The 20,541-nt window shown below is 40.8% G+C and overlaps 1 protein-coding gene and 1 long non-coding RNA gene across 9 annotated transcripts in view; one reads left to right on the top strand and one right to left on the bottom strand.

The window, feature by feature from the left end:
* Positions 1-18,386, bottom strand: part of sick (sickie) — a 355,991-nt gene extending 337,605 nt beyond the window's left edge. For 4 of the 7 annotated variants that reach the window (XR_015323973.1, XM_086983940.1, XM_086983936.1 and 1 more), the window contains exons 1-2: positions 18,315-18,374; positions 13,308-13,478 (exon numbers count right to left, since the gene is read on the bottom strand). Coding sequence is in view for 6 of the 7 variants with exons in the window: in XM_086983940.1 (XP_086840066.1) it covers positions 13,308-13,478; positions 18,315-18,350 (207 nt within the window). In the remaining variant the exon portion in view is untranslated. Of the gene's footprint in view, positions 1-13,307; positions 13,479-18,314 lie in introns of all 7 variants that reach the window. The other 3 variants (XM_022799625.2, XM_086983939.1, XM_086983941.1) reach the window with 3 other exon arrangements.
* Positions 6,394-20,028, top strand: LOC147756611 (uncharacterized). 2 transcript variants are annotated; one of them, XR_015323980.1, is made up of 7 exons: positions 6,394-6,822; positions 11,740-11,818; positions 15,637-15,909; positions 17,632-17,854; positions 18,173-18,399; positions 18,807-19,064; positions 19,788-20,028. It is a non-coding gene; the product is annotated as an uncharacterized LOC147756611 (long non-coding RNA). The 2 variants fall into 2 exon arrangements; XR_015323981.1 differs by lacking the exon at positions 11,740-11,818.
* Positions 20,029-20,541: the final 513 nt, after the last annotated feature.

Below are 20,541 nucleotides of genomic sequence, written 5' to 3'. Positions count from 1 at the left end.
ATCAATCTGATTTCGGTCTCAATCTCCGTCTGTTTCAAATGTTGATTTTCGCGACTTAGTTTCTTTCTTGTACAATTTGTGCTAAAATAAGTTAAGTGACTTAGCCGGGCTGCGTCGAAGTGTCTTCAAACCCTACACTTTTCCAATTTCCTGTCCCATAAGCCGCTATAGAATTGTTTCACCGAACTTCAAACTGTGATGGGAAAGAAGGCCGAGTTATCGAAGTTGTGAAACGATTATTTTTAAAGCCAGTCTATGGATTGTTCGCATAGAATACAATAGAAGCGAGTGCTAGCTAACCGTATAGCTCGAATAATATGAAAGCATTTAAAAACTCGCATCAATCAGCTACTTGGACCGCTGAAGGGGTCAAATAACTTTTGTTTTTTAAAAAAAAAAAAAAAGATCTTCTATTCATATTTTTTTAAGAAAGCCAAAAAAGAAATACCATTTGCATACCTTAGAAAGGGCCTGCTGTAGGCTCTTAGCTGACCCAGAACAAGAGGACCATCTCATTCTATATTACTCCTTCCCCCCGCCAATGTCAACAATAGGTATCGAAAGACAGTGTGCCGTCGCGATTAATAGGTTTGTCTTTGAGTATTTTTAATTTGCGGTACAGTTGTGAACGGGGCGGCCCAAACGACGTCAATAAGAAGAGTTTGGAAAGCTAGATACAAAAGAAGAAGGTAAACGGTATGTAAACAATAATATCGGCCCAGAGAAATTAATTTGCTCACAATCGAAGTAGAATGTGTAACTAATGGGAACTCAAGGTCCTGAGCAAGCCGGAAGTTTCGGGTCAACAAAAAGCATAGTATAGCTTATGCCGGTACAAACTGTATCGACGTAATTAACGGACCTTGGTGTGAAAATGAAGGCACAATACTATGATAGTCAGGTGACATGGCTGATGAGGAAACGCTTCATTGAAGGAGAATCTACTTAGTAAAACCGATTTAATTCTTTCACTAACGCCACGACCCTAACATAAATAGCTTCAAAGGGCTGAATGCCAATTCTGGACTTACGATAATTTACTAGTCTAGAATCTTTCGCCACTGAGCCGTTGGACCAGTAGGTTATGCCGCCATGACAATTTTCAGCGTCCTGCGGATCGCATACCATTGTCCTTCATGTTCCTAAGCGTTACAGAGCTCGAGGGACCAATTCAGCTGTGTTACATTTGCGTAGGTAAAGTCACTTTCTTATTGAACCACTTTTGTCATATAACTTGATTCGTACTACAGGTGATTGTCATAGTAAGACGTTTATCGATTGTGAATGCTGAACTGTCAGATCAGTGCGGTTATGGCGCATGCAACATAATGGTCGACGATATGTCATTTCATCTCGTCAAAGAACCATCAATTACTACGTAATAACATATGTGTGGGAAGATTTTCTATGCTGGTCTTGGGAAACGGTCCAAGCCCAGCTGTCAAATGTTGTTATGTCCATCACTCCATTAGTCGGTCCTTCAGTAGTACTTTCGGACTATCGTTGTTTTCATTATGTCGCGTTGACATGTCTGCAGAATCGCTCACAAGCACAAATACGGCTTTATTATTCGATGCTAGGTGAAAATATTGAGTCATCACGCCAGGTTGCTTACTGCAAGATTAAGGTACCTCCGTACACCTGCTCCCGACAACAGAATAGTTTAGCTGAATTGCTCCTGTACATTTCACTCGGAGATATCTATACCGGATCAGAATATCGAAAAATTCGAAAATCTTTGGTTATCCGTGACTTGGTTGCTTAGTATTTTTTTTAAATGACAGCGAACTTTGACTTCATTTTTAAATAGCCGGATGGATGAATCTGAGATTTAAACAACGAATTATTGTTCGACGGAACGGCGTCTCGTTGTACTGCTTATGCAGGATTTTATTGATGCTGTTCGTTATTTTCTCGGAAATATGCTCTACAATACGATAGCTACGCAAGCTATGTTTGCGCTAGTTCTAACTATCTAGAGAAAAAAAAAAAAAAGAAAAAAAAAGGCATATTTCTAATTTTGTCGATCGCTATCAACTTGTTTATTAAAATAAAACTTTGACTTGAGTCTGAAGAACTATGGCGGCTTCGCCATGTCCAGGCTACACAACGAAAGAAGTACAAGACAGTCACGTCCTACACTCTTCCAGCTTAACTCCCAATGAAGAAAGCTAACCTGTAGCAGTTTTTGAAAAGAATAATTACTTGCTCAAATAACGCCTAAAATAACATTTTTCAGACTGAGTCACATAATTCAGGATTTGTGTCTTCGGTAGGTCTCTTGTTAAAGAAGGCGATGACAGTATATGAAAGCTGCCTAGTATATCACACACACACTATTGCCTCACTCTGGTCAAAGCTTGTGGTAGACTTGTGAACTTCTTTTACGTAATGAACACAAGGGTAAGCATAATGCAGTAGTGAATTCAGGTATTTGATACACTAACGTGTGAGCCGAAACGTGCGCCTTTTGTACGATGAGTTGTGCCAGGACTTCGGTAGAAGCTCGCTGAGCGCTTTCAATACCCCGCACTGCTCAGACGAGAGTTTAGTGACTATTATAATGCTCCAGCAGTAGTATTGATAAAGGATACGAAGAAAGGTCGGGAGTCATATCGCATGCTGCGAAATGTATACCTGCAGCAACTGTTTTCAAAGCACCTCGTCGCAATGATGTTATTTAATTCTCGCGCCCACATCGCCATCTACCCAGAGAAACTTCTCACTCGGAGTGAGTCCCTGGGAGCATTCGTTACTCCTCGCATATCCGCCGCTCCCTCGGAAAGTCACGCAGTCTTTCAGTGTGTCGCCTTTTCAGCAACACGTGCCACATGAGCGCACAATCCTACTGCTCACATCAGGTCCATCTCAACACCCAGCAGCCTCTTTCCCACCGCCCCCAGCGGTCGAAATGAACAAAGAACGAGTGGACGAGGCCATACACTCATTTCTACCTTGGGCTATAGTCGATACCCTACAAACGCCGGAAAAAGGAGTTTCTTTGTGAAATTGCCAAACGCGGCGTACAATAAAATGCGCTCTATTATCTAAACAGTGATGTACTTATAGTATAGAATGAGAGTAGGCCAAGAGAATGGGCATCCTGAGAGGCTCAGTTGTGATTGTGGAGCGTAACTTTTAAGATTTTGCACAGGCTTAGATCTAGGTTTGACTTAACCGTACGTAAACAAAGTGCGATTCGTTCCAAAGTTATGACGGATTGTTTTCGATCGTTGTCTGGGCGAATTTTTACAGGTCCAATCCATGTCTCAGTGTTTTGTGAGAGAAAAAAAAAAAAGTTCAAAAGCTTTTCGATATTTTATATGATGTATCGATATGCGAGCACTGGTGCGTATTAAGGTTGCACAGGGTGATCAAATAAAAAGTACTTATAAAGCTCCCATGTTTCTCCTACAAGTACCGCACCAATCGTAACGTCCTGTGTAAGGTAACCTATTGTGACACGCTGCGCGGCACGACAAATTGGAAGAGTCATAGTGTATTTCTTTTCGTCTGAAGCCAGAGGCCCATATATGGCTAATTTTGTCGACAAAAGTGAACGAAGTTTGCTGCTCATAAAAAAGAACGTTGATTAGCTAACATCCTATGGAGAAAAATGCACACTCCCTTCTCCGCCAGTGACCTGACCTATCCAACCATAGTGAAATATTACTGACTTTTTCATTCATATATTTACAGTCTTATTTCAATTTGTCGCTCTGACCGTTATCAGATGATCAGTTAATCGATAGTATTACTGTGGAAAGCTTCGCTTATTCGCCTCGTACCCGCTATCCAATGAGAGTACCATTTCATTAGTTGAGTAACTAAAGGTAAATAGAAATAAGTAAGTGTATCACACAATATACATAGCTATGTAGTTATAGGTGCAGATCGTTTTCCTGATAAGAATTATTTAGAAAACCTTCGGCCCTTTAGCAAAATTCTTCGATCTGTCTCCCGATCGAGTACGCAACTGTCATGTCCTATTCAAAATATATGACATTAATAAAGGAAATTCAATGTACGTGTTGTATTGATTGTCTATAGTTTTCCCTGTGCGACCAATGTTATCCACTTTGCGCAGACTCTTGGGAATTGGCACAATTTAAGAAAACTTGCAGCACTCGTCTGGCATAGGGTTTGTTTTTAGGGGCAGGCGGAACAGCTGAAATTACTGGCAGTCCCGAATCTGGCAGGATAGAGGCTCTTGCCTTGCTCCAGCTTGCTGAGTGATTGCCGGCCAACAGCCCCCTGCACGCTGATTCTTTGAAAAAAAAAAAACTATATTTTACAGGTTTGCTTCTTACACATAGGTCAAGCTATTTTTACCCAACGTATCTATATGAATGTTACCATAGCGGCTCGCTCTCGGGAAGTGCCGTTCTTTGTTAGCGAAATGCTACTATTTACGTAGGATCTACTCGGTATTTCTCAGCAAGTGAACTGATTGGAGTGCAAACTTTCAAGGTTTGCTTCCCAGAGCGCCTGGATGTGCGCTGTTAGGACGTTTTGTTTGCAAATGGGACTTGCACTGCCATGCAGAAGAATAGCCCAGGATCTTTGGGCGAACCCAGCAAACAGTAGACTGTCCTTTTATAGACGAAAAAAAACAAAGGATAGAATCCGAGTACGAAAGAGAAGCATAAATGGCACTCGTACATCATTCGCAAGCGTGAAGGACATAGCCTATTCTGAAGTGAAACGCCATAAATATTATCATCTAGTACCGTTATAGTGGATAATAAACAATAATGCATGTTTCAATTAAATGATAATTGGCAAATGCGTCGTTGAGTAACTAGAACGGAGAACAACTCCGAATCAGGTCATACGATTTAACCAAACGTAAACTCTAACTATTCTGCATAGATAATTTCAGGTTGTGTCTGAACAGATTTTCCTAGCGAAATACTGTTGTGTGACACCTCAGTCGATTAATGATCTATTAGAAAGTATATACTGAACAAGCAAGTCTTCAATGAGTACACAACATTTGTTCGAATATTATAAAACTTCTTCTATTTAATTAGTTATAATTCGTCCTTTCCAGAGCATCATCAATTGCCTGATTTGCCTTTTGCAGGCGATTCCAGAGAAATACTAGGCGTATATCATTGTCTCTTTCTAACCACCGCTTACTTAACAACGAAATCTGATCTACTATGAAGTTGACCCGCCGCTTTTTAAAACTAAGCTTCTACTCTGATGCTTGAAAGCGTAAACAAGATTATCTCCAAAAAACAAGCACGATTTTATCTAGTGTCAATAATTATCATAAGGACTGATATCGTTATATAGACATTAGGTGTAACTTGTGTTAGCTTTAGACGAGCCACTAGAAGTGTTTCCAGCGCGTTCTAGTATAAGAGCGTCGTTTGCTTTGGCGTCTTTACTCGCTGCTCTACCGGGTAATAACGATTGTCCTCATAATAAAGGAGAAAACAACGTTTGATAATGAACTCACACTTCCCTCCAGACTGCGTAAGTTCAGAACCTTCAAGAGTAAAACTAAGCTTAATTCATTCGATAATATGGGCAAAGTCGTTTGTATGCTTAGTTGTTATCGCGTTCGAAGCGTAGTATTCGGTAGGAAACGCTTTAACACAGTATACGTCAAAGCACTTACGTGCCAAGATGACTGCTACAAGCGCTGCGAGTGGAGAATCGTAAATGACAGTTCTGCCTCATTTCATTGCTCTGCGTAACAAACATTCTGGAACAGTGGTGACGATATCGTCAGTGACTAGGCTAAGTAGGGATGCGTAGTGCGGTCGGGGTAGAATAGACGAAAGAACGGCAGGCTAGACTAGGACGACAGGAACTCGTATGCCCTGCAGGAAGCAATCAGCCAGTGCCAGCCGGTGCTCCTTCGATGGGGGTGTCTTCAAAGAGGTTATTAAAGAAAACGCGTTACTGTCTACGTGGCAAAAGCGACACTGAGGCTATGCGAGGACGAACGAACAAGTAGCTGAAGTGCTGCGAGGGCAAGCTTGAAAATAGAAAAGGGGGAGCGCCCGCGAAACGGATTCGAAGCACTGAACAATGAAGGAACGCTTTAGCAACCAGCAACGCAAACGAGGAAGCTATAAGGTACACGTATAGGGCCCTTGTCCAGCTGTAGCTGGGTCCGACTGTAAAGTGGGATGGTTGCCTTTTACGCTTAGACATGACCCAAAGCGCTGCATGGGGTGGACTCCAATGATAACCCCACACACCTTCTGGCGAGGGACTGAGAGTTGCAGGCATATGTAGAAAAGGCGGCCAACCAGGCTGCGCCCAAACACAAACGTAGCAGTTTTACTCAAGTCTTAAAATTAAAATACACTGGGAGATTATGCTTCCCGGAAGCGATCGTCACAGAGCGTCGGTAGGTAAGGACCACAATGTAGTTGAGAGAAGCGGCCGAGGGCCTGGCTGCCGCCGGTACTTCTCCACTGCTCGCTGCTTGCCATCGTGTGATGTTGGTGTTAGCACTTGGGCTGGCTTTGGTGTAAAGTCTCGTCACGTGGCCTTGCGTGCCAGGTTATCATCACACCGGAGTCGCCCATTCCTCGTTCATTGCATCAACAATTCAACTTAACTCGATTTGACTGTCGTCTGCCATATAGTTCTTATCGACTGAAGTTGCGATAGTTTACTTTGGCTGTTGATGTGAGCGCAAATGCGTATTTTCATAGGAATTGTTGAGTAATTTCGGTGACGTGCAACAAGCGGTTGATACTATAAATCTTAAGCATAAATATGCGTCCATAGTCACTTGGTGTCGATTAGCATGAAAAGCCCAAGCATGAAGCAGACGTGAACGTTCGCCTGGCAGACGTAAGTTTACATATTTCCATTCTGTGTTACCTGTGGTTGCCAGCTTTGCTACAAGCTAAGCTTGTAGTGACATGGTCGAATAACTAGGTGTCGAGCGTGGTGTAATTCTAGTTTAAATAGAAATGTGACGTAATTGTAAAAGGTTAGATAGAAAATGTTTTCGTACATGTTCGTAGAAAAGTACATGATGGGGATCAATAAAAACCGGTACCATTAAAAGAACGATCGCAGGTTAGGCGTCGACGACGAAAAAGGACTTTCTCCGTTAGTAGTAAATTGGCGACGTTAACGAAGAATCATTCATGCTTGGCGGAAGTTATCGTGCCGAGACAGCTAATGAGAGGTTCTTTAAATGAGACGCAAGTTTGCGAGTCAAGGGACCCCCATCAGCTGTTCGAATTCGAAAGCATTTTAGTGTATTCTTCAAATGTAGCGGGACTATGGTGCTTGGGCGTTGGCTGAAGAATCTTCATTGAATTTTCGTTCGGACATGCAGGTCACATCCTGACCGCCTTTCAGGCCATGAACAACTTAGCTCACTGTCGCTACTCTGACGTGCGGATTATTCTTTTATTTTTCAGATCGTTACGTACACGCTCAGTTGTCGATAAGTAATGACGTCATGTATCCGTTAAGATATCGTTAGTACAGAACGTAACTAAAACCTTGGACTCTCAGTACGCTTTACTGTTTTCTTACAACAGATGATAATACCATAAGTACTGACAAGTGCACGATTGTTTATTCAGTAAACATTTTAATGAATTGTGTGACGACTTTACGGCGAAGTGGGTAAAAAGCCTTCCCGTAATCACTTCAATAGAACTATAGTATTTCTCTCGTTATGTAAACAGCGAAGAGCGGGTCCATGCTTGAGCACATAATAAGGTTTTGCTGGGGTTGAATTGCTCATCCCTCATAGAGATAACATTGTCATGCTGTGTTGTGCCTAGAAAGCCAGTCAAGTCTCCCAATAGTGGCCTCTATTCACTGCGTTATCCTTTCTGCTATTAAGTTCTACGATCCTCTTTCTTCGGAACGCTCTTGTCCTAAATCAATGTATTGGATTAGTTCACCGCCGCAGGCCACCTTCGACTAGTCAGCGACCCCATTCACTAGTCCACTATGTTTTGTAACGATAGGTCAAAGGGCTCCCGCAAGGACAAACCTAGACTTACACATTTGGACATACTGTATCAGGCACATCGAAAGTAGAAGCGTTAATTTACACAGTGATTGGGCATCCGCGTCAGAACAACCTGTCAATTTTAACCTAGCTCAGAGCATCAACAGGCGTCTTGTCCTCGCCTACATAGTCATTGTTCTTAACGAGCTCCTTAAGTGAGCCGTTACATTGAGAATGGACACTGGACAATGCATAAAGCCGAAAATTTAGGATTTGGGTGATTCATCTCATTCTGGACTGTATCACATGGCCGGCATGGAGCAAACACCGACGCAGCTAGTTCAATGATAAAAACATTCGTCTTCTTTTTGCCATGGGCAACCGAGTGCTCGGGAAGTTGCTAGTGGGAAATTTACTTACAATAAAATAATATGGCAATGTACCTTTTATATGAACGACGTAGTCAGGATAAACTTTAGAGGTGACATTATTAAAAATTTCAAATGTATGTTTTTTCGAAGTTAAATTAAATTGCTTCACAATCTCCTTTTCGTTCTATCTTACAAGTGTCCCATCTTGAATACCGTAGGTAGCCAAGGAAGCGGGACAAATGAACAAATTTAGATTCGGGCTAGATGTCTATCTAACTTAAAGATGGCTAATTTTGCAGAAATATAGAGTAATGCCAAAAGAGATGGTTCCTGGTTGGAAGCCTGGAGCATTTTCGGATAGCAACGACTGGGTGGGACTGACGGCGCACATGTGAGAGAACCCGCATAGAGAAGCGCAGCCCTACATAGAACTGAGAAAGTGTGTAATAAGCAAGCGCAAAGGGCTGTAGGAACGAGGGGAGAACCACTTTGTTCTCTGTATCAGCGGGTTTCTTTATTTATGCTTTACTGAGGCATGTCTCTCATATGCATCAACATAATTTAATAGTTACAGGTAATAGTTACATCCAGATCCAAGCTGGATGTATAAAAGAGACGTCTTGCCAGGAAGAAACCTAGTTTTCATTGTAATCAAGTTTCAGCTAGAGTTTTGTCCAAACGTAGTTAGAGGCTAGGCACATGTACCTATCTAATCCGATGGTGCTAGATGTTCTCATAGTAATAAGATAATAGTATATGACTAAAGGTAGAAACGAAGCTATACGCATGCAAGCGCCCGGATTCTAGAGTAGCAGTATTCTATAGAATCAATCCATAGTATTATGCATCAAGGTATAAATTAGGACTTAATTCAACGGTACTTCTTTTATTCAATTGTCTATAAAATAATCGACAATGCAGGTATCTTCTTCAAGTCACTACTTCGTTGCAACTGTCATAATCATATATGTTGGGCCTATTCCTAGTGTTTGAAGGTAGTAAATCTCTTGCAAAGTATGCTGTTGCGTATACCTGCCATGTCTAACCAATTGAACACGCATTTAGTCAAATAGGCGTAGAATGCGAGCGTGCTATCGGTGGCACGCAATTTCCATTAGGTGAAATAAAGTAGAAGAATACTTACTTCCTATCTAGTAGGATTAAAGCCATCACTTTGACTAATGCGGGCATCTGTATAAATCAATGTCATTCCCCTACTGTTAACGCTGTGCGTATGAGCTTGTGTTATGCTCATAAAAGATAATTTTGTCCATTAATGTTGCTGTTGTACAGCAGTGCTAGTATTTGCGAGCTGGGGATCAATACACCTTTCATAGCAGGACCGTGCAGTATGCTACAGTAAAATGAGTATATGGCATTGGTTTCCACAGGTATCGTCAAGGTAATATTATTGCCCTATAGAATACTCGTAAGGAGACAAGTTATTGTTGAAAACAAATAAAATGTAACAAAATAAAGAATATTTTTTGTTCTTGTTATCAAAAACCTCCACCATTCGAAAATCGATCACGATTTATATGTAGCACTATCTGATACAGTCACGCTCGTGCCTTTATTCTAGTTACGTGATCATAATAGAGTGGTGTAGAGACCTACGGTGGTACAACCTCGTCAGTAAGCTATTTAGGTTCGTAAAGAATCGTCGTAAGAAATCCATCGTAAGAATTAACCTTGGTTGGTCCTTGCTTTTGCTATTATGATAAGTTGCAAATGTTCATACTGACTGTAGTTTAAGATATGATTCGTATTTGCCTGCGCTTTGACGGGGCAAACAAGAGTCCTTGATCCTTTTCTATAAGACCTGCCAGCGTTGCATATGCGTCCTTTAGTCCTATGACATGGTTGTTCTTATTATTACACCGACCGACACCTTATAATAACTTGTGGTGTGGTGCTATCGCGAATTCGACCCTCCAAAATAATAATTGAATCAGACTACACTACTCGAGTGTATCCTGGCGTTGGTCGCATGGAGGAACGGGTGACCTTAATTGATACCGCTGGCAACCCTAGCATCGTCGTCAGGTTTTCTTGTACAGACATTGGCTTAGCTCTGTGGCTCAAATGAGGATTTAAACACAATGTTTCTTCAAAGGATTAACGAGACGAACAAAACAGATGAAAATGCCTCAGCCGTATGTATACCACACAAGTTCTCTATATGTTTCGAGTTATTTTTTTATACATGTACCATTATGTCCATGCAGAAGAAACACTGGATTTCCGCCTCGACTTAAAGCTAACCAGTTATATACATTAGAGAGATTGGAACAGATGGTCAAGATGAGAAGGGCGCAAATCAAGTGCGCACAATGGTGGACTTCCGCAAAATGGCGGGGGGGGGGGGGGGATACATTGCACAAGGCATACACTATGGAGCTGAAATTTATCTCGTGAGCAAGATCCGTTCGTAATTTTCCCCACGGGTTCTGTTGGTATACCAGCCTCGCCAGCCAGTTGTTGGAAAAAACGTCAACCGTTGCAAACTGAGCTGAATCCCGTAAAACGCGATTGCACGATTGATACAATTAGAGAACATCCAATTTCATACATTTTTCTGGCTAGTCAACCCAAGTCGATTCCCGTTTATCGTCGGGCGGCCTTATTCATTTACAGCCTCTCACGAAGGCAATCGATAGGACCTTGCAGTTAAACTTGTAAATAATTTGGAGAAAATTAAAATGAACTAAACTTTGTCGCCGATTAAGACAGTTTAGTATTTAAAAGCAATTCAGATTGGTCATTCAAAGCGTCTTGTGCTCAACTTTGTTTGCCAGAAATGGAAAAAAGTTATTTAAAAAGCGCGAGGAAATGCTGAATTATAGATATTACTATCACTCATCTTTTCTAGTGTTTATCTTTAGTGTTAATCTTTTACATATCATCTAAGTTATAGGATTCTACAGCACGTATGGTAGTCTATGTAGACACGCAGTACTGCTAAATAGTATTGGTTTAAATGGGGTTTACCTGCTAGATGACGTACGAGCGTGCCATAGTAGCTCGTAGATGATTAGTTCCTATCGATCTGTATAAATATCGTTTTTTCAACGATTGAGGGACCTTTCCAGACTTGAAGTCCTGCGTATGATAAGCAATAAGGCAAAGTAGTAACAATCTCTCTTTTCTGCCGTTAAAATAAAAGCACTTAGGTAAAAAGCGAACTTCCATTCGCCTAATACTATTTTTTTTTTAATTAACCCATTTCGACGGAGGTGATCTCTTCAATAGATCAGGCTTTAGCGTCCTGGCAAAACTTTCTTGCAAGTTTATTCTCGTAAGACATTTAGCGAGATTGCAGTTCTATCAATCAGCTTAATATGTATTGATTCGCTGAAGTCTACCACGGAAGGAGAATGTTTAGCCCCGAACACAAGCTAATTGATTTAGTCTTTGCAGATGTCTCCCTGTGCCGCTTCGGGCAGAAGACGAGCAGTAATCTGCTGCAGACAACCCAATTATTGCTGGAGCGGGGTCCGTAAGTAATTCATGAGGAATTTTTAAACATGATGGCTACATAGAGAACTATCAATCTTTTCTCTGCTTACGATAATGCGTACTTGCACTTATTCACCACAATCCTGTATTAAACAGCACAACCTAGGCAAAAGTTACTGACAATCGGTGTCTATTAGGGGCTGGAAAATAGACTCTGACTACCCTCAAGGACCATATGCCCGTATAACTTTTTATCGCGGTGCTTCGCCTGCCGTTCCTTACCGTGAGATCGACAAAAATAAGACAGTTGAGAAAAAACTACCAATCGCCAGCGAATTCAGCGAAACAGCTATGTATATACTTGTAAAATTCCGGTAGTCTCCTAGCTATGTGTATATAAAGTACTGAATACGTTCGTTTACTATCGCTTGTTGTGCTTCAATATTCTTGAGATAGTGATCTGCGTTCAACTCTACGCGTATACGCAGTCAGTTCCGTGCTGAAAGCCGTTTGACGCAAAACTCCAAACATCTAGTTTCCTGCATATCACACTAACTAATTCTACTCTAAACGATATTGTGGGTCTGTGATGTAAATTAGCTCATACTGTGTATGATGTGTAACATAAAAAATATATTGCCTATATGTCATGCTGTAATGTTCAAGCGGGTTTCTGATGGGGTAAAACGTCGAAGGCTCGTACCTTACTCGTAAAAAAGCAATATCACCCTAAGGGAAAAATCGTTTACATACAACATACATATAACAGCTAACGAAAGGAAGGAACAAAGAAAAAGGCCGAGAAACTGATGTCACTGGCATCACTTATGACATAGCTCATGAGTTATGTGACGAGAAATTGCGTTTTTCCATCTTAAAAGCGTACTTGAAAACTGGACCGTCCGTGCTGACGTCTTTGTAATGTGAGCTTTAGCTCGCTATGAGGACGGTGGAAAAATTTGATGGCTTTACCTTTCGGCAGAAATAAGAGGGATGCGGTTTGATAATGAGTTCTCTGTGAATTGTGACGTTGCATTAGGCGTTCTAGGCTTCGTGAGGGCACCGTCGTGTCTATTATCTATGCGAATGTTTTAGTGTTCAAAAGTAGGCTAGTGACGACTTGGTAGACAATACAAAGATCTTGGTGATTTTTTTCCCGAGGCCTTATTACAATTAATTAATTAATAGAGAAAGGGTGAATCCAAAATAAATGAAACGAAACATCTTCAAAGCTGATCTAGGACGATGTAAAATGTGTAACTGGTAACACAAAGTTTAAAGGGGGCCAGAAACCTAGCACATACCTGCTAGGTGTTAGGCTTGTAACCTTTATGGAAACAAACTACAGTAAAGAAATATTCTCACTAGCAGTTACAAAAGTAATCTTCAATCGTTTAGTACTCGACGATCGATTGCAGCCTAATGGATATTGGTAGGTCGAAATCTCGACAAAATCGTAAATATGGATTGGAATGGCTGAAGCAATAGTAAAAATCCTACCATAAAAAGAACAATAATGAGAAACTAACCATGTGCTGAGACGTGATAGGATTAAAATTGACGGCGGGAACCTTGCATTGCAAGACAGCCTCTATGAGCAACGCAAGAAGAATACCGTCGCGAACGTCTGTCTCGAGCGCTCCGAGATGGCGCTGAACGCCGCTCCGTGCCAAATAATGGTTGGCCCAGTCTACGTAGATCTGCAGCAAACAAAATATGTAGAAACAGTTAAATATCGTTTTCTCATGTGATTCCATCCGTCAGCGTTTTATGGCGTGGCCTTTGTCGTTGGTGGAGCTCGAACCAGAGACCCCTGACTTTGTTAGCCATTTTTTTTTTATTATGTTTGTTACAGCATAATATTAATGAACTTCTAAAAGTAACTCTAAAGTAAATGATTATGACAGCCGCGATTCAATTATCATAGAAACAACAGAACTGATATTGCTCTCACACTATTCATTCTCTAATTGGGATCATTTGGGTTCAACTCGATACGAATTGTTAGTAGACCCAAATATCGCTGAAATTCTATATAAGCAGACTACAACTAAAAGCTCAATGTGTTTATAATATAGCCATTGATTAATTGAGATCTTCATATTATCTTCAAGGTAAAAATTTCTAAGATGTTAAATCTATCGAATTCTAAACTAAATTTAACTGTTATTTATAGAAATTGCATTAAAAAAACAGGACAGCTTGTTCTTTTTATCATCTTTAACATCATTAATGGCCCCAAGAAAAATTCTAGTATACTTTGTCCCTATTATTTTCAATGTATGCTTACAAGGCTGAACAAGCACTCGGAGGTACCCTTTACGTACTGAGCGCTGCATCAAAGTCGTCAACACTTCCCGAAATGGACGTTAGATATATTTAGTTTACTTAATGTAGGGTAATCGGATGCGACATCTTTTTCTCTAAGGCCGGTTAAATCGAACCGCAATAAAACACCGTTCTATTTGACTTGTTCAACTCGAAGCGTCCTGAAGTGTTGTGTGACATTAATGAAGTAATGCTAAACTGATGCACAGCTGCTGGCTTGAAGATAACGAACAAGGCCCATTTTCGGCGCTAGGCTTTGTCGGACTCACTCAACATTTTCATAACGCAAAGCCATATGATATAGGTTAGTGTAGTCGCAGGCCTAATAATGGAAATGATGAAAAAAGCGCGTCCTTCTCACTTAAAGAAGATCCTACGTCGCAACTTCATTAGCCAACGTAGGATATGAGATGTTTACTTATTTTTTGGGGGTATTTAGGAAACATACGTTATAAGATCTGCATTGTTATTTATTTGTTCAAATGGACGCCAAACAGCTTCTGCCAGTTGAATAAGATAATCATACATCGTTGAAATATATGGCAAGTTCTTCTTAAGCGTGCAACGTCTCTAGAAGGTGAAGAACACTTGCCGAAAAAAAAACACGTATTATGTCAAAAGCGTTGGATTCGTTTGCTCATATCATATTCATAAACTTTAGGAACAAACAGAATTTCACGAAGCGCTCTACATGACACTATTGACTGGCTTTTCGGTTTGCATTGAAACTTAGCAAGGTAGAGAAGAATGATATGATCTATGTACCATTGGCACGAGATTCGTGCAGTATCCTAAAATGTGGATTTGGAAAATAGTGCCCGGAAGATGCACAAGATCAAGAGCCCGTAAATGAAGCGCTTTACGGTAGTATCTTCGAACTGCTTACGCTCCTGTTCTTCATGTCTGCTACTAAATAAACTCCAAAGGATAAAATGCTAAAGCGAGCAACAGGCCCTTGATGTCGGTAAAAATCGATAGGTCCATTACGTTTGTAGAACCTCATTGTTAATTTTGTTTCATTATAATTTGTGGTTAGTTGTTATTACTTTCGCACGAAATGGTTTCTTCGAATGAAGAACTTGCGAGGAGCTATTTGTGTAAATCCAGTTGAGATCAGTTACTCTCAACGACGATTGTAAATACTAGAGTGATACTGCACCTATGACTTGCCGTTCTCATAAAAATCCATCTATCGTTAACAGTCTTTTTTACCAGATTGAGCTGTCGGAATAGAGGTATCTAAGCGTCTGTAATGTACCAGCGTACGTTGCGAAACGGGTTCCTTCAAAGTCGCATTAACAATACAAACCTATCTGTGCATCAGCTCTTCCAGAAAAAAGACACATATAATTTTTCTGTGAAGGCTTAATGTTATGAGATCGCATTCATTCGAGGCGCAATCGTCCTAACAAAGTGAACGTAGTAAGGTAACGGACTTGTAGATTCCTATAGGGCTTAATTCGAATTCCTGCTCTGAATTCGGAATTATGCTTCTGTACGGCGTTCGACATTAAACTTATCAACTTTCAGACTCTGTCATCATGTTCGCCTACGGCACTTCAAAAACAGCATGTACACCAATCACGAGGCCTTCCCACAGATGACTGATGGCAAGCGAATCAAAGAGACTCAACCCTTGGAGCCTCCTACCAATTGCGCATGTCAATCCCGTAAATCTGACTGAGCAGCATGCGGCTATTGCGGGGATTACTGGAGCTATCCGAGATCTCCAAAAGGCCTCAATGAGTAGTTACACTCATCAAAACAGCAATCCGTCGAGGTCTTCTTCTTCTTCTTCTTCAGGTCTGATCTACGACCGGCTCGATCAAATGTAGTAACTATAAACTGTGGCCAAACAAATAAACGTTTGCTTCTCTAATTCGTAGTTATTTGTCAAAACCAACGAAGCATGAGAGCCGGACAATATCTCTGATAACCAACCTTTTAGGTTGTTCACTACTCAAAATGGCTAGCCAGTAGTAATTCTGATTGCTTGGATAACAGAGATGGAACAATTTTTGACGCCGTACTCCCCATCCCCCCGCTGCCCCATATATGAATAATAGTTAATTTATTCGCCTGAACCGTCAGACCTTAACGTAATCTTAATGTAGTTCCGTTAAAAATAATCACTGACTTTGGAAGCCTTGTTGACGTTGGGCAGAGTATAACATTGTTTATAAACAGTTACAGTGCAAACGAACTTAATTTGTTTGTCGTTTCTGGTGTTCTGGTAACGTTTTATAGCCCGATTGCCTTTATGAGCACCTAACCCAAATTTAGGTGTCGGCATACAAAGATGCGTTAACACATTAGTATCTAAAATGAGGTTGATTCTTCTCGTCATCTGAAAACCAAATTTTATAAGACCTTCTATTGAACTCGATTTCTCGTCGGTTTTGAAAGAAATAAATTTGGTTTGTTTATACTGTGGCTTATCTAGGCGCAGACTAATAAGGATTCGCAAAAAACAGTAAATCAGCGTAAACACGGATTTTTACTAGTATTAAAGGTTAGGCGTTATTTTAGAACCGCTGCTAGAAATTTAGCTGATTTTCTTTATTCTGTCAGCCATTTAATGACACTAATCATGATCCCTTAACTCGGAAACTTATAACAAACACTAGAAGTTGTCTAATGATCCGTGTACAATATTCAAAATTATTGAATAAATCGTAATTTTCATGTCTAAAAAATATGGTACACCTATTTTCACGATAATCTACCATCTCGCGAATGCGTGATACCGTGCTAATGGCATAGTCACCTTTATCCAGACCATGTGGCTTTATGCTACCACAGATAATCTATTTTAAATAGTGTCACCGTTCCCTCCATCTACAGAAGAAATTACGGCAGAGTTTAATTTCCATAAATCAGGCAATTAAATCGAAATGACTTACTGCTAATATCCTTCAATGCTTTCTAATTAAAAATACCGAATTTTCACTAAAACTACAAGTGTACCAAACTTCCACTAAAAAAGTGGTAAAGTTATCTGAGACAGCACATAGATTCCACTGGACGAGCGAGGAGTCGGTAAGGGAGTCAGGGAACGAATGAGGAGGAGGATATGGTGTAGGTAGAACTTGATCGCCCCTTTAACCTTTCTCATAGCTATGTTGTCAGCCAGACCAGATACATACCGTAAACAAGCTGGGTCTGCTAATATGTTATACTTTGTTAATGTTCAAAAAAACACGCTTCCTAGAGCAGGCAGTTGGTGATGACATTAAAAACGGTCTGATACATTTTTATAGATAATCAGCCATGAATTTCATAGTGCATAAAGCTAAATGATACGATAAATGAAATGATCACTGCTTGACGTGAAGTATAGTCCTTTTCGATATAGAAAAGCTCATATATATATAAAGAGATTAAATATAGTTCTGTACTAAAGTTTAAATAATATGACGCATCGACATTTTTTGATGCATTACATTAGCTATCATGGCACACAACACAATAGGAGCTTTGCTATATGGACGTAAACCAGCTTCATTTGGGCCACCTATTGGGTAGGCCTTGAGATATTTCAGTCAATTCACAGGGGAAAAAGCCGCCAAATAAGCGGAAAACAGCCCTGCCACCAGGAATGTTGCAGTCTATGTGCAGAATATGCCGTTCAACACGTCTAGTCCCCAACACCGCCCCCTTGCATTTGAAAGGTTTACGAACCGGCTTGTACACGTGTGTACGTGCGAGGAAAATTCAGCTACTATGTTACAGGCTCCATCGATGGGTGGTAAGTAAAACGGCGTCAAAACGTCTTAGATATCTCGAGCCTTTAATCTGTCTTAATGGTATATTTCCTATGCCTTACATGTGGTACATGTGGGTAACGTGTGCAAACTTATGCATTTGCTGCATAAAAAACATTTATAAACAGTTGAACTTTGGTAGGACTATAAGTACGGCGTTCAGGGTTTTACAGACGTTACGCTTGAGTCAGGTTTGTGTGTTAGCTTGAACTAGATAATTTGGCGCGTTAAATCAAATTATGCAGGTTATACCCCCCAAAGGTTAACTTAACTGATTATATACAAATTCGTCATTTGGACAGAATGTGAAACTGGGTACGCAGTCCGGCAATTAGCGGCAGCTTTGGGGTCATGCTGTTTCAGTTATGATTAACACAGAACATCGGTCCATAGGCCGACCCAAGAATACGTAAATAGTAAATTGTTGACTGATGTCTTACATACCTCAACGATGGACTTCTGTTGAGACTTTGCTTCCATGTTGGCCTTCGTTCAATAGGGAATTCAGCCTTCTACCTGAAACGAATCGGTAAGTATTTGTACTGTGTTAATGGGTCCATTAGAATGGCACACGATCAAAGTATTAGTGACACAGTTGGACACGAACTAACATGAGATCGGTATCATCCATGCATGAAAACGTCCACTGGTCCCATACTATATTCTATTGCTTGAGGTTATTTCGAACGATTTGTTTGCTTTATCACTGTCAGTGAATCAACTTATTTGTATCATGCTTCTTATACAATACCATCTGATTTTTTTTGTCTACGCGCAGATGTCGCCGGAGAGTAAACGTTCAGTAGAGCGTTACCGAAGACCTCGTTGAAAAGCTTAAATTACTGCTGACACAGTCATTTTGTTGAATATAAGATAACGAAATATTGCATTGAATCATTTGGCTACTTAATAATTGAGTATACTGTACCTTTACAGAGAGATGAACTGAAGATCTGCTATGACTTCAGTTGTGTTGGCAACATCCCCCATCAACACTCATTGGCTTTAATTTGGCCCACCCGTAAAGCCACCCTCAATTATGAGTGGTCCGCGTTTTCAGATGACGATGTTATTACATTAAATTTACTATTAATCGTATCAAGAAACTATTGTACATGGACAGCTTCACTATTTTGCCGCAGAAGCACCCGTACAGCAGCCCGTCACGGAAAATGACTCTTGATGCGATTGCTGGTATGCCGTCATAAAAACAACGAGCTCCCATTAACGCTCTGCCCCATTACTTAACCAAGCCGCGCTAAACCCCTGGCGTTACCCTCACTTCCCGAAGTCGGCGTATTGCAAGCACCTACCTGCACGTCGTAGGGCTAGCTTTGAAGGCGCAAACTGAGCATATATTTTATTGCTAGTAAAGCTTTTCATATGTCGACAGTTTTTCTTCGAAAATACAGGGCGATTAATATTCCGCCCGGTAAGAACGCCTTGGATTATTCTTTATTTGTTCATCTCCTAAACTCGTGTGTTTGCCCTATCGTGTCATGCGCATTTATTTTTGAGTCGACAGATCGCTGTTGCAGAGGCGCTTCGCAGAAAGCGGAACGATATAACCAACGAAGCCTTTCCAATTGCATTACTTTTATCGTCTATGGCGCATTGCGCCACGAAGCAAAATGATCACGAAAAATTGTCATACACCATACATTTATGAAGGCAAACGTTGCTTCGTTTGCCATGGAGAAAGTCACCTAGGTATGGAACGATATTCACTACCTACAGCCGGACTAGCTAACATTCACTATCTATAAGTTGACTCAGAAAAATATACATCTTACAAACCCGTTTCGGCCGGCCGGCCGGCTGATTTTTAGCTCTTGTCAAAAGTAAAGCGCACGAACGATGCGGGCAGACCAAAAATTATGAGTCACAGCCTAATATAGACATATTTCCATTTGACAGCATCGACCTTTGCAGGAAATTTGAGACACGATTCAACAGAAAAAGGGCTCTTAGCTCGTTTACTGATACGCCTTTAGAAGTGCTCGCAACCTTCAGATGCCTAGGCTGCCTTACAGGTTCGACCGTACTGTAATAGTACGATATTCCAAGGAAATTTATCATTTGATGATTCGTGAGTCATTCACATTCAAAATAGCCAAATATAGCAATATAATAAATAAAAAATAACCAAAATAAAGCAATGCAGTGTCATTTCTGACCGCGTTATCTCTATAGGTCTGTCTATCAGGTGATCTTAGATGTCGCTAAAATATTACGATTTCGAATAAAAGTATTTTCTTGGCTAAAAGGAATGAACTAGCCTGGGCTGAATAGTAGCATCGAGTGATAACAAATGTTAAAACTGCCTGTTCCAAGTAGCTTATATGTAGTATATCATTAAAAATACAACTCACAAATACAAATGTTTCGTCAAACTCCTGCCACTAGACACGGCTCGTGTCTTTTAACAGAACTACCGAAAAGTAGAGCCTAGGTTTTTTAGAGCTACAATGCGAAGACTCCTAGGCACCAACTTTCACGCTGACCATTCAGCCCCAGAGCGGCCGCTGCTGATGAGATCATTGAACGGGCCGAGCTAGGTCCGTGTGTCGTCACGTCCAGCCGCTTCCTTGTTCTCTGCTTGGCTGAAGGGAAACATTGAGGCCGCGTTCCTCTCCCGGTTCGATCCAAACTGCAGTTTGTCAGCGAATGA

This window comes from Varroa destructor, unplaced genomic scaffold (assembly GCF_002443255.2).
Source record: "Varroa destructor unplaced genomic scaffold, Vdes_3.0 BEIS01000003.1, whole genome shotgun sequence".
In the NCBI taxonomy this organism is placed as follows: domain Eukaryota; kingdom Metazoa; phylum Arthropoda; class Arachnida; order Mesostigmata; family Varroidae; genus Varroa; species Varroa destructor.
This window is presented reverse-complemented; position numbering and strand designations above follow the sequence as displayed.